The sequence below is a fragment of the Lotus japonicus genome, chromosome 1 (genome assembly GCF_012489685.1).
Source record: "Lotus japonicus ecotype B-129 chromosome 1, LjGifu_v1.2".
NCBI classification, from domain to species: domain Eukaryota; kingdom Viridiplantae; phylum Streptophyta; class Magnoliopsida; order Fabales; family Fabaceae; genus Lotus; species Lotus japonicus.
This window is the reverse complement of record NC_080041.1, coordinates 97,725,706-97,741,222: the sequence shown is the minus strand read 5'-3', so window position 1 is coordinate 97,741,222 and position 15,517 is coordinate 97,725,706. Positions and strand designations below refer to the sequence as shown.

The window sequence follows — 15,517 nt, the reverse complement described above, 5'->3', positions numbered from 1 at the left end:
TTCCTTTTAGCAAATTATGTAAAAGACCTCTGGTCTCTTTAATTTTCGTCCCTTTCTTTCTTCGCTTTTATGTACTGAACTTTCCCTTAACGTAATGAATTTCCTTTCAGCATTTACATGAGTACTTCACATTTTACTTGTTTCGCCTAAAAAACCACATATGTCATAATTTCTTCGCCTAAAATGGAAAACTTCATAATTTCTGTAATAACATTATCCCTAATTCATCCAAACAACTATTGCAGAAACTAACTCTATAACTGAGCATAACTTTACTTAATCATCCAAGTTATCATATAACTAGAAAATATAAGCATAACTTCACTTAGTTATTCAAATTATCATACAACTTCAAAATATAACTTAACATAAATGACATTTACTAACCTTTCACCAGAATCGGTCCGCCTTCGTCATTTAGTTGAATTCGTTACTCTCACATTTTACCGTACATAGTAAAATACTCTTGAGTGAATCTCTTTAAATGTTGAAAAAATTTAAACTTAATCAACTACTTTGGAATCATAAGGCCTTTGTGTATATAACTTAGTCAAATTTTTCATTTTTGACATAGTTATTCATAGAAATCAAAGTCAAAATATTTGATTTCATTAGTATGCTCGCGTGGAGACTTGTGCTTAGTTTGGACAAGCTTAAATCCAATTTAAGACTGTGCTTATGAATTCGTGGTCGAATGCTCTTGTTTTAAGAGACCTACTTTTTTCTCAATTGTCTGACGTCGCCCAATTGATAGACCTTAGTTGACAAGTTTCCGCTATGGGTAAAAGAGATAAGTAAAATGATACGCCCTTGATCACTTTAAAAAGGTTATGCCTCGTTAAAAACTCTCCCGCCTGGGGTAGAGAAAAGAGTGCATACCTGTTATTCATTAATAGTTGATGCCTCGTTAAAAACTCTCCCGCCTGGGGTAGAGAAAAGAGTGCATCAAATTTAGTCTTACACAACAAACATAGTCTTAAACGATACAACCAACAAACGTAGACTTCAACACACACAAACTGAAACAACGAAACATGATCTTGGAAAAACATACACTGAACCAAACTGTACAACACAAAACAAACTGAACGAACCACCATGCACTTCAACTGTAATAGTAACGGAGATGCTGTGCATTCCAAGCCCTCGGTACCCTTCGCCCCGATAGCTCTTCCAAATGATACGCCCCTTGACCAAGCTCTCGCAGAATCCTGTAAGGTCCTTCCCAATTAGGTGATAACTTCGAATCATCAGGCCCCTTCGCCTTCCTACGCAGAACCAAATCTCCAACTTTCATTTGCCTCGGAACCACTCTAGAATTGTATCGCCTTTCCGACCTCTGTTTTACCATTGCTTGCCTCAAACGAACTTCTGCTTGCGTTTCCTCTGCTAAATTGAGATCAACCAATCTATTCAAGTCATTCTGCTCTTCATTATAAGTTGCCACCCTGAAAGTTACATCTTGCAATTCTGCTGGGATCATAGCATCTACCCCGTAAGTCAACTTAAAAGGCGATTCGCCAGTAGTTGATTGAGGAGTAGTATTGTACGCCCAAATGACCGTGATTAACTCTTCTGCCCACAATCCTTTAGCTTCGCCTAGACGCTTTCTAATTCCATTAAGAATGACTTTATTCGCTGACTCTACTTGACCATTTGTCTGAGGGTGCTCAACTGAGGCGAAGCGCATCTCAATTCCCATTTCAGCACAAAAATCCTTCACACTCCTGCTAGTGAACTGTGTTCCATTGTCTGAGACGATAGTTGCTGGAACGCCAAATCTACAAACCAATTTTCTCCAATAAAACTTTTTGACTTTTTCGGCTGTTATTTTCGCCATTGATTCCGCCTCAATCCACTTAGTAAAATAGTCTACCGCAACCAAAATAAATCTGATCTGAGAACCTGCTGGAGTGAACGGTCCCAGAATATCCACTCCCCACATTGCAAATGGCCACGACGAACTCATTGAGCTAAGAGTTTCAGGCGGCGCCTTATGTAAATCTGCATAAATTTGACATTTATCACATTTCTTCACATATTCCATACAGTCCCCTCGTAAAGTTGGTCAATAGAACCCTGCTCTGAGCACTTTCGCCGCCAAAGATCTGCCCCCCACATGACTTGCACACACACCCTCATGAACCTCAAACATGATTCTTTCCGCCTCATCTTTAGAGACACATCTCAATAAAGGCACTCCAATCCCTCTTCTGTACAATTGATCTCCCAGCAATGTGTAATGACTTGCCTCGCGAATTTGATCCTTAGAAAATGTCAACACATCAGAGCCCTCTGCCTCCAAACACTTTTTGATACGCCCCATCCAATCTGAATCTGCTAAAGTTAACACCATCATTGTCTCATCCTCTTCGATACTCGGGCTGCTTAAAACTTCCTGGATGACTAACTTATTGTTTCCTGGCTTCTTGGTGCTTGCTAACTTTGACAGAATATCCGCCCTTGTATTTTCCTCCCGCGGAACATAATTGACCTGCACTGTGCCTATCTGCTTTATCAACCCCTGAGCTTTCAATAAATACTTAGCCAACTGTGCGTCCCTCGCCTGATATTCACCCTGAATTTGCCTGGAAACTATTTGAGAATCTGTTTTAATCATTATGCTCTTGACCCCCATCTCGATCGCCAACTTCAAACCTGCAATTATAGCTTCATACTCTGCCTGATTATTGCTTGCTTTGAAGTCAAACTTGAGTGGCTGCTCAACTGTCACGCCACCTGGTCCTTCTAAAATTATTCCAGCTCCACTTCCCTTGATATTAGATGAACCATCTACAGACAAACTCCATTCGCCAACTTCCATAGTTTTCTCACTGGAAGACATTTCATTGACAAAATCCACCAATACTTGTGCTTTAACCAGACCTTTCCTGTCAAAAGTGATTTCAAATTCTGACAACTCAACAGCTCAGGAAACCATTCTTCCAGCCAGATCAGGCTTTTGCAAAACTTGGCGAAGTGGCAAATATGTTTTTACCACAATTGGAAAGCCTTGAAAATAAGGTCTTAATTTCCTGGCGGATATGATTAAAGCTAATGCAGCCTTTTCAATTTTCTGGTATCTAGCTTCGGCTCCTTGAAGAGCATGACTCACAAAATAGATGATCCTCAGATCATCTTTATTCTCTTGCAACAAGACTGAACTAACTGCATTATCAGATATGGAAATAAACATTGATAATGAAATACCTGGAATTGGTTTGGCTAAAATTGGTGGCCTGGACAAATGACTCTTCAAACTTTTGAACGCCCTTTCACATTCTTCAGACCACTGAAAAGTTTTGTTCTTCCTTAAGCATTGAAAGAATGGTGCTGATTTTTCCCCAGAACACGGAAGAAACATGGATAAAGCTGCTATCCTTCCTGTTAATTTCTGCACATCTTTAACTGAGGTTGGACTCTGCATATCAAGTATCGCCTTACACTTATCAGGATTCGCCTCAATTCCTCTCCTTGTGATCATGAAACCCAAAAACTTTCCACTTTGAATTCCAAACGAACACTTTTCTGGATTAAGCCTCGTGTTATGCTTTCTTAGCTCGCCAAACGCTTCTTCAAGATCAGAACAGTGCGCCATCATTTCTTCTGACTTGACCACCATGTCATCTACATAAATCTCCATATTCCGCCCCACCTGCTTGTCAAACACCCTATCCATCAGCCTTTGGTATGTTGCTCCCGCATTCTTCAGCCCAAATGGCATAGTTTGATAACAATAGTTCGCCTGATTTGTCATAAAAGCTGTCTTCTCTTCATCGGGCTGGTACATTCTTATCTGATGATACCCTGAATATGCATCCATGAGGCTGAGCATTCCGAATCCCGACGCCCTATCTACAAGCTTATCAATATTCGGTAAAGGATAAGAATCCTTAGGACAATGCTTGTTCAAATCTGTATAATCTGTGCACATTCGCCACTTCCCATTAGCCTTCTTCACCATTACCACATTAGCCAACCATGTCGGATATTTAACCTCCCTGATGAATCCAGCTTCCAGTAGCTTGTTAGTTTCCACCTTTACTGCCTCTGCCTTTTCTTCGCCCATCTTTCTTTTGAATTGAACAACTGGTTTCGCCCCAGGATTTAAAGCCAATTTGTGACATATAAATTCCGGATCGATTCCTGGTAGATCCTTTGCACTCCATGCAAATAAATCCATATTCTCAGATAACAACTTTACCAACCTGTTCTCTTGACTTGTAGTTAAATTGACACCCACTTTCAAATTTCGTTCACCAATCTGGATCGCCTTAGTTTCCTCCTCTGATGTCATCTTATGCTCAATGAATCCATCACGAGGATCCAAACTAACGTCCGCCTAATCTACATTCACCTCATATACTCGATGCCCCTCTTTCACTGCCTTCTTTCCCATATGCCCATACTGCTTGAAACTTTATGAATAACACTTTCGAGCAACCATTTGATCAGCCTTTAAAACTCCAACGCCTCCTTTGCTCAACGGATACTTAGCTGTTAAGTGTCGTGTAGAAATGATCGCCCCCAATCTGTTTAGTGATGGCCTCCCAATGAGTACATTATACGGCGAAGTACATTTTACTACCAAAAACTTAATAGCAAATGTCTCCGCATTTTTCCCTTCTCCAAAGACAGTCTTCAGCTCCACATACCCTCGAACAAATACTTTTTCTCTGGAAAAACCCACCAAAGAGCCATCATAAGGCAACAAATCAGATTCATTTAGCCCCAACTTTTCAAAAGCATCACCATAAATCAAATCCGCCGAGCTTCCTTGATCCAGAAGTACCCTCTCAATTTCGTAATCAGCAATTCTCAGCATTACAAAAATTGGGTCGTCTTCATGAGGTTGGATTCCCTCAAAATCTCGCACAGTAAACGTTATATCGGGTTGATTGGTTGCCCAACTTCCCCAATCGTTAGAATAAACAGCATTAATGGAATGGACGTACCTCTTACGAGCTGAGTTAGTCATTCCTCCACCGCGAAATCCACCGAAAATAGAATGAATCCGCCCCTTTGCTTTTCCATCCGACTGCCTATCTTGACCGTCACCTTCAATTTCTTTTCCATCTTCAGTTCGCCTTACTGAAGTGCCTGCCTCATCAGAATTGCTTCGTCCCTCAAGCTGTTTCACACATCCAGCCTTCACCAATTTCTCTATCTCTTTCTTCAGCGTGAAACAATCATCAGTATTATGTCCCGAAATCCTATGATACTCACACCACTTCTTCTTATCCACATAACCCGTTGACGGCTTTGGCTGTCGTGGAAAACGAATAACGTTCGCCTCCAAACACGTGTTCAAAGCTTCAGTCAAATTAACCGCCAAAGGAACTGCACGATCATTTTGGTTCCAAGTCCACGTCATCGAATGTCCTGGCCCACGCACTCCATACGGTTGAGCACGATTTTTGAAATTAGAACGATTATCAAATCGGCCGTCATAACGGTTACGATTGTTATACCCTGCGTTGCCACGTTCGGTCCATCCCTTCGAATATTGATCTGCAACCGCTCCCTTCTTCGCCTCAAACTGCTGTTTCTGCCCTGGAACCGCTGCATTCGGGCGGTTGTTCTTGATCTGATCACTCTGCTCCTCCCTGATGTATCCTTGTACCCTTTCGCGTAAATGCGCCATTGTCTCCACAGGTTTTCTACTCAAATTACTGTTCAAACCACCCGGCTTCAAGCCCAATTCAAAAGCTGCAATGCAAATTTCTGGCATTTTATCTTCCAAATGAACAGATAATTGATTGAAACGCCCCATGTAAGACTGCAAAGTCTCATTTGGTCCTTGACGAACATTGAATAATGTCGCCGGAGTTACTTTTTGTGCACGGCTGGTAGAAAACTGAGACAAGAATTTTGTAGATAATTCCGTGAAATTGACAATTGACCTTGACGGCAGAGTTGTAAACCAAATCATCGCCGATTTCTTAAAAGTGGATGGTAACATTTTGCATTTCAACGCGTCTGATGCGCCTACAATGACCATTTTCGTGTTGAAATACACTAAATGGTCCTTTGGATCTGAATCGCCATAGTAAGAGTCAAGCTTCAACGTCTTCAAATTGTCTGGGACGGCGGTGTTCGCTATTTCCTCTGTGAAAGGTTGAAAATCCACCACCGTCTCAGCCATTCTTCGATCGCCCTCTCGTAAACCCTGAGTCTGATTGATATCAGTAAGTTGATTCTGTAACTGTTGATTATGTTGACGAAGTTCATTGAGATCGTCCATGATCCGCTGAAGAACATCAGGAGGAACATCATTTTGTTGAACATGATTCCTCTCTCCGTTCGCCCCGGATCGAGTCACCATCTTGGTTAAAAACGAAGCCTAGGAAAGTATCCTTCGGCCCCACGGTGGGCGCCAATGTTCCGGTATGGAACCACAGACTAAGGCTAACCAATTTAGAGAGCAAGCGAAAGTAAACAAAGCAAGTAAAAATGCGTGAAATGATAGGATCCTGCTGCTTGGGCGGTCCTCTTTTATTTATAGCTTGGGTTTTGGTCCGGCTGGACCATGGGTTGCCCGGCCCATTTGATACATAAGTTTTAGTCAGCCCAATTGCTTCGTCTCTACCAGACCATATCTGAAAAATATTATAACAAAACCTGTAAAAAAACATTGCCAAATTTTATCTAAGAAAATGGCAAAAGTTATCGGTGTGAAGGTGGCGTATTAAGAGACACAAGCGGTTTATGGTGAGAGGTGAGAGGTGAGAGCATTTAGTAATAACCATTAGATAGTTTTGAATGATTATGATTTAATCTATTAAAATACTCCCATGAGACATTCAGGCTCTAATTTCCAATCCTTCATGCGCATCTTCTACATGTAGCCTATGTGAAACGAACAAGCAAGGGATTGGGCTACAGAATTGTTTGTCAGTAAAATGAGAGCGGTACTCTTGGTATATTTAAGAATTTGGGGACTCTGAATGTCCGTTCCATGAAGCGCCCAGGAACGACCCTGTAGCTATTTTCATTCATCAGAAACTATCAATTCTTGCCAGAGATTCTAGAATTTACATAGCAGTTTCATTCTTTATCCCTTTAAGTTTTGTTACATCCCCCATCGCCCTGTCCCGATAACCTTCTTATACAGAAGAATACTGATTCAAGATTTAACCCAAAGGCCTATAATCGAAACGGATGTGTGAAATAAGTAACATAACATTTAGAAAATGAAAATAGAACAAACATAAAGGAATTAAAAAAGGGTAAATTAAAAACAAATAAAAAAACGTTCAACGTGCGCATAGAATATCAGTAACAAAAAAAGAATAGCAAAACTTAAAATAAAGAAAAGAGGTGAATGAAATGATTTTTTTTATGCATACAATATTGGTAGCATTAAAACTCTCAACTTACTCATTATCCCAATCCAAAATCATCTTAAGGGATCAAATATTGATTTTTTTTTTGGACTTGTAACCATGTAGCTTTATCGCTTTCAAACTGCTCCTATGAAAGACAGGATTAACTACGGAAAATTTGGCAGATAAAGAAAAAGTCTTAGATGAGGTCAAACTTTGACAAAAACAAAGAGGTTTATAAAAACACCACCCCACTCTAGGGTTGGCAATGGGTCCCGTGGGTGCGGGTTTGGTCATTCCCACACCCGAACCCGAACTTAACACCTAAATCCAAATTCAAACACAAACCCAATATGGGTGCAAAAGTTAAACCCAAACCCCTGGGTTTTGGGTTACCAAAACCCAAAACCCGATGTGAGCACCGAACCCGCAAAAAACTCAAATACCCGATCCGGAAACAACATTAATATAAGTTGATTAAACCTCATCATCTTTCCAATACAAAGGAAAAATTAGAGTTCATGAACATAAGCTGATAAACAACATAATTTATGGATTTATAAACATCTCAATTCTAAATGTCTAATTAAACTTCATTCTTCAATATTCTTCTAATTAAACTTTTCAGTCGAAGTATTCAACAAAGAACAACAATCACAAATAATATAACAAAATAACAAAAACAACCACAAATTCGGGTTTGAGTTTGTGTTTGGGTGCGGGTTATTCAATCCCACACCCATACCCAAACATGTTTTAAAATTCGGGTGAAACCCAAACCCACACCCAAACCCAAAGAAATCGGGTTTCACCCGAAATTTCAGGTTGGGTTCGGGTTGGGCCCCACGGGTTTGGGTTTTCTTGCCATCTCTACCCCACTCCAAACCACACCACTAAATTTCCTAATAACCCTAAAATACCTATATCCTTTTTGTAACACAACACACTACCGCTTCTCCTTCTCTCTTCTACACGACTCAAGCTCACCATCTCTTCCCCTTCTCTCTACTCCTTTAACTCCCTCAAGGCTCTCACTCCGTCTCTCCTTGCTATCACATTGTGCTCATCTAGTAAGCATCTTCCTCTCCTTGCTATTGATTCTTTTTTTGTCATTTCTTTTAGGCTTAATTGCAACTTTGGTCCCCGACGTATACCAATACCATGATTTTGGTCCCCCACCTAATTTAATTACATGGATGGTCCCCGACGTTGTAGGTCGTGTGCAACGTTAGTTCTACCGTTTATTTCTTAATGGAGGAGGCTTACGTGGACGTCCAATTGGAGAGAGAAAGGAGGTATGAGGAGAGAGAGAAGCACGTGAGTATCACGTAATACTCACGTGAGTTCATATAAGGTTCACGTGAGTTCACGTGATACTCACGTGCTTCCCTTTCTCCTCATACTTCCTTTTTCTCTCCAACTAGACGTCCACGTAAGCCTCCTCCATTAAGAAATAAACGGTAGAACTAACGTTGCACACGACCTACAACGTCGGGGACCATCCATGTAATTAAATTAGGTGGGGGACCAAAATCGTGGCATTAGTAAACATTGGGGACCAAAGTTGCAATTAAGCCTTTCTTTTATTCTATATGTGACGAAGCTTTTGCCATGGAGCGAAACTTCGTGTTATCGGGTTTTAAAAATTGGTAGTGATAGTGTAGTACTAGATTTTAGAACCTGACAGTATAGGTAAACTTTTACTTACTTGATTTTAGAAACCGGTACCGGGTTTTAGAACTAGGTGCTAGGGTAGGTTTAGACTTACAAAATTTTAAAACCCAAAAGTATTTTATTACTAGCGAATTTTAGAATCCAGTAGTAATGCCTCGTACCATAGCAACACTACCAGACTCTAAAATCCGGTTGTAATAGAATACCCGGTTGTAATAGAATACATTCTGGATTTTAGAATTTTATAGTTATAAGTTGGAATGTTTTCTAGTAGTACTGGATTGCACTAGTAAAAGAATACATTCACATTCTTAAAATCGGCTAAAATTACGAAATTTTTGTGTATGATATGATTGTTAATTTTTTTTTAACTACATCTAATTTATTTTATTGCGGCTTTATTATGGCTTGAATTAGAGGGGTCGCATATGAAGCTACTAGTGGTCATGGGTCACACGGACCATTGACTGCATCCGCGCAAAGAACGCCTGAATTTGCTCATGTTGAGCAGCCAATATAGGAGGAGGATAGCTGACACCGTGACGGTGGGAAGGGTCGACGCCCACTGCCAGCCACTAGCCCAACAATGAATTAGCCCACAAGGAAACACTACGAGTTTGTAACTTTCATTGTGCTTGAACATGCAAACATGGGGAAAGTAGGAGGAAGGTTGAATGACTTACCAAAATAGAAGAGTTATAGTATGATAAATATGGGTCATGAGTGAAGTCCATCACTACATTAGGGAAGACAAAAATTAGCTATTTGTTCCAGAGTTATTGATGAGACTACAATTTTACAATTCAAAATAAATAAGGATCAAAGTCGTTTAAATAAGAAGTAAAGGACGCAAATTATCATTAAGCTTAAAATTAAATTAAAATGGCTAAAAAACTAAAACAAAACAGCTAAACAAAGAATTTTAAAACAAGAAAAGAACTAAAAAGGAAAAACCAAACTCTGACATCTTCTGATATAAAGTATGAGCATTCACGAAAGGTGGAGGGTCTTCAAAATCTTCATGCTTTTCTTATTCTGCAACCCCACTTTAACCAAATAGTCTACTACCAGGTTCACTTTTCTTGGCATGTGACTAAGAGCATGTTGGTTCACGTTTCAAATCAATTCTGGTCCTACAAAAGCTATAGAGTAGCTTATTCCATAATTAATTCTCCTTTCAATGTGAAAACTTATCTTGTATCCAAATGCAAGCATTAAACTTAACCTCCCTTATACATTTTTCTATTTGTTTAAAACAACTTGGTACATGTGATTAAAGCTTTTCTGTAATTTACTTTCCATTGAACCTTTTGATGCTATATAAACTCAAAAGTTTAAACACATCTGAAAGCACCTGAAACACTGCTCTACTATATTGTTGTTCCTAGTCTGAAATACATCTAAAACTTCTACTATTGTAGTACTTGTTGTTGGCACCTGAATTCGTTTGGAAATGGTTAACTCCAAGGTGCTTATGATGCTTTTCTTTCTCTCATTCATAGCCATGTCTCACTCTATTACCTTCATTCACATACATGGTGAGTGGTATTTTCTTTCTTATAATTTTCTCATTGTTTCATCTTTTTCTTTTTGCTCAGGTTTCTCATTGACTGTTGTTTGATAATGTGATCAACTCGAAGTTTTTTCTTCTTATTTTGTAAAATATAAAACGCTCCATTCACTTTTCATGGTTTATTTCTGCTTATTTATGTTCCTACCAGTGATCTTTGCATTTTGTGAACTCAAAGTTTTATGTTTCTTCAATTTCTTCTTGGTTTACAAGATCAGAGATGGGCTACCTTGAGGGTTGTATCCTTAGAGAAGAAGAATTAGGCCATTTTCTTTTGTTCGTTTATAAAATTTCATGTTCTGAATGTCCAAAAACACAATGAGACTTGAAAATTTCTTATAATTCATCCCTAGGATACCCTCATTTTGTTTGAGTCATGCGTAGTCATAATATACTCATTTTAATTTTGAAATTTATGTGTGTCGGAATTGATTACATGGGACTCGAGCAGTCAGAAACATGCTCGAGCTTTTAGTTGATTGGTTAGGTTCCCTAAGGATACTGCTTGTATGTCGTTGCTAACTTTCTTGATATTTACTATACTCATCTCATTGTTATTTCCTGCTTGGTAATATTTACTTGGTGCATCTGTATGGATATTGGAAATGGAAGATTGGAATCTTGGACTAATTCCCTATTAAAACGCAAAGTTTTGATGGAGGTCTTGGGCTCGATTTCTATCTTCCAAAAATCCAAAACCCCAACCTAGGAACTCCGTGTTTTAATAGGGGCTTGGTCCAAGAATTCGATCTTCCATGTCCAATCTCCATATAGATAGACCAAGTAAATATAACCAAACAGGAAGTAACAATCAAATGAGTATAATAAATATCAAAAAAGTTAGCAATGACGTACAAGCAGAATCCTGAGAACCCAACCAATCGGTTAAAGACTCAAGCATGTTTCCGACTACTCGAGTCTGCAATCAATTATGACACCTAACACAAAGTTCAAAAACAAAATGAGTATATTATGGCTATACATGATTCAAACAAAATGAGTGTATTATTGGGATGAACCAAGGTTATTAAAACCGGACCGGTGATCAAACCGGTGAGGGCACCGGTTCAAGGTTCATTGGTTCAACCGTAATTGAACCGTGGTCGAACCGTTTTAACCGCAATAAATCAAATAAATTTATTTTAAATAAATATATAATATATAAGATAATATTGAATAAAAATAGCCAATAATATATACCTTCATACAATAAATAAAAATTACTTAGATAGTCAGAATTTCAAAATAATAGAATAATATGTTTAAATTAACAATCGATATCCATTAATTCATGATTATAAAGTTTTGTTGTTTCTTACGTAAGTTGTAGATCCAATAGCTAGGTGTATTTTTATTTGTCAAATGCCACACCAGTAGAAGAGCAAAAGAATGGACTATAATATGGGCTCAAAATGACCAGCCCAAATCAAGGAAGGTAGGGTTTCTTGCCACTTTATATTTAACTTGAATCATTTCTCCACTTTTCTTATGTCTGGTGCCGCACAACATTCAGATCTGATGCACACTTGCTCAGCTTTATGCCATTATCAACATTCATCTGGCAAAGCTCTATCAAACCAAACGTTCATCTTGCAACTCACATGGCTGCTGGAGCAATTCCAACTCTTTCATCTTTGTCCAACACCGCTTGAGCTCACTCTTCCCCTCATCACTCTCTTTTTGAATATACCAAAGATTAAATTTTTTATGTATAAAAAAATTTAACTTTCTATGAATATGTTCATGAACCGGTTCAACCGAAAACCCACCGGTTTTCACCGGTTTTACCGATTTTTGGCCGGTTCGTCCGGTTCATCACCGGTTTTATAATAGTCCGGTTTTCATGTTAATTCAGACCGGTCACTGGTCCGGTTACCGGTTTAAACGATCAAACCGGCCGGTCCGGTCCGGTTTTGATAACCATGGGATGAACTATACGCAATTTACAAGTCTCATTGTGTTTTTGGACATTCAGAACATGAAATTCTTTTAACAAACAAAAGCAAATGGCCTAATTCTTCTTCTTTGAGGATGCATCCCTCAAGGCAACCCATCTTTGATCTTGCAAACCAAGAAGAAATTGAAAAAGATAAAACTTTGAGTTCAAAAAATGCAAATATCACTTGTAACAACATAAATAAGCCGAAATAAACCATGAAAAATGAATGGAACGTTTTATATATTAGAAAATAAGAACAAAAAACTTCGATTTGATCACATTATCAAACAAGTAGTCAATGAGAAACCTGAGCAAAAAAGAAAAAGAATGAAACAATGAGAAATAAGAAAGAAAATACCACCCACCATGTATGAGAATGAAGGGAATAGAATGAGCCATCGCAATGAATGAGAAAGAAAAGCATCAAAAGCACCTTGGAGTTAACCATTTCCAAACTAATTCAGGTACCAACAACAAGTACTACAACCGTAAGAGTTTTAGATGTATTTTAGACTAGGAGCAACAATATAGTAGAGCAGTGTTTTAGGTGCTTTCAGATGTGTTTAAACTTCTGAGTTTATGTAGCATCAATGAAAAGTAAACTACAGGAAAGCTTTAATCACATGTACTAGGCCATTTTAAACAAATAGAAAAATGTATAAGGGAGGTTAAGTTTAATGCTTGTATATTAAAAAGGTTTGATGGCACATATAATGCATAGTAAGGGAGGTTTCGGCTTGAGTTTTATATATAGATCATCAAAAGGTTTGATGGCACATATAATGCATAGTAAGGGAAACTTTTATCACATTTACTTGAATTTTTTCAACAAAAAGAAAATCTCTAGCTTATATGGTAAGTCCAGATATGGATTTTATTATACCATCATTGGAAGGTTAAGTTTAGTGCATGCACCTGGATACACGGGAAATTTTGGAAGGAGGATTAATTCAGGGTGAAGCTACTAATAGTAGCTCTTGTGGGGGCTTTTCCCAACCAAGGTCGTGACGAGAATAAGCGGCAATGGTACTGGAACCAGAGAGAACGAACGAAGGCAGCGCTGGAACCCAAAAAGGAAAATGCGATGGTGGTTACGCAAGGTTGTAAGAGGCGGAGGAAACACGATCTCGAATGAGGAAAGGAGGCGGCGGTGATGCGATCTTGAAAAAGAAGGAGCGTGGTGGTTGTGTGACGGATCTAGAACATTGAGTACGGGTAGCGGTGGTGGTGGATCTGGAAGGAGGAAGTGGCGACGCTGTTGAGGGGTGGATGAGAATAATGAGTTTTATATTTTAGAAAAGAAGAAGATAAAGCTTTGAGGTGACAACATTATCAATTATCAAACAAGTCACAATGAGAATTTTGGGACCAAAAAGTAAATGAATTGAAACAACAAAGAAGAAGAAAGACAATACAACTCACCATGTATGAGAATAAATGGAACTGAATGAGCGATCCAGAAGAATGCAAGAAAGAAAAGCAGCAGAAGCACTTTGAAGCTACCCAGTTTTAAACAAAATTAGACACCAGAAACAACTGCAACAACAATAGGAGTAACAAAAATATGAGTTGTTTCATACAAGAATAATAATAGTAGGAGAGTGTTTCATATGCTTTCAAATGTGTTTCAGCTTAAGTTTTATAAATAGATCATCAAAACGTTCGATGACACATATAATTCATAGTAAGAGAAGCTTTTATGACATTTACCTGGTTGGTTTCTACAAACAAAATCTCTAGAAAAACTTATATGGTAAGTTCATATTTGAAGTTTATTATATCATCATTGCAAGGTTATCTTTAGTGTATGTACCTGGATACACGGTAAATTTGGAATGAGGACTAGTTCTGGGAGAAGCTACTACGAGTAGTTCTTGTGGGGCTTGTTGCAACCAGGGTCACGATGAGAATAAGCGGTGATGGTATTGGAACCAAGAGAACGAAGGCAGCGCCGGAACCGAAAAAGGAGGTGATTTTTACGATGCAAGGTTGCAAGAGGAAGAGGAAACGCGATTTAGAACGAGGAAAAACGGTGGATGTGATGAGACCTGGAAAGAGAAGGAGCGTGGTGGTGGTGTGACGGATCTGGAACGGTGAATACGAGTGGCGGTGGTGGTGGATCTGGAAAGAGAAAAGTGGCAGTGTTGTTGAAGAGGAGGACGAGAAAGGTAGTGGTGTCGCGATCTAAGGGAGAAAAATAGTTGGTGGTAGCGACACGGTCTCATATAAAGGGAGGGAATAGGGGTGGCGCAACCGAGGCCCTGCACAAAGGCGCGCGGCGTCACGAGTTTGGAGTGGAGGATGAGCGGTGCTTAGGGTTATGGGAGAGAAAGGAGAAAGCTGATGAATTTTTAGGGTCTGCTCCTCCCCTTTTTCCAATTCTGAGGCATAAAAGTGGCTTAAATAGGGATATGGTTTCTGAATATCAAATTTACCATTTTGCCTTCACTTTGGTTAAAATTACTTTTTTGCCCATCCTTTTCCTTCTCATCCGGCCACGCATTAACACTTTAGAAGCTCCTAGTTTCTTCCTCTCTTGGGCCCTAATGTTAGCCCCTATTTCTCTCTTTTTTTGTTTGTTATGGCCATTGGGCCTTTTCTTCTTTCTTTTTTTTTGCATTCTTTGTAATTTTTTTTGGGATTTTTAATAATAAAGAACAAAAATAAAAAATTGAATAAAACTAAAATCAAAGTAAAATGCCAGATAAAATTTTGTGTTGATATTAGCCTCAATTGTCTTGATGACCTTTTGAAGAAAAAGTTAAATCAAATATGAAAAGATACCAAAATTTAATTCGAGTAAAAAAGTGAAGAGTATATAGAAACAAATGTCAATGAATCATAATAGTTAATGGTGGAACTAGGCGTCTGGACTGGGCAGGTCTTTACAACATAAAACCCAGCCCGCCATAGATATTATTCAGAGAAGGTGGAAAAGCGTCAAGGTCTTGCTTGGGCGGGCTTGCTAAGAAGGATGAGATCGGCAGTTAATTAGGACGATCAAAATAC

General features: G+C 38.8%; 1 protein-coding gene across 1 annotated transcript; it reads right to left on the bottom strand.

The window, feature by feature from the left end:
* Positions 1–818: 818 nt before the first annotated feature.
* LOC130728184 (uncharacterized) lies at positions 819–15,185 on the bottom strand. The gene is made up of 3 exons (XM_057579551.1): positions 14,322–15,185; positions 13,931–14,044; positions 819–6,599 (listed from the first exon to the last, which is right to left on the bottom strand). Exon 3 carries the CDS (start codon positions 6,323–6,325, stop codon positions 4,421–4,423), a length of 1,905 nt encoding a protein of 634 aa, XP_057435534.1. The 5' UTR covers positions 6,326–6,599; positions 13,931–14,044; positions 14,322–15,185; the 3' UTR covers positions 819–4,420.
* Positions 15,186–15,517: the final 332 nt, after the last annotated feature.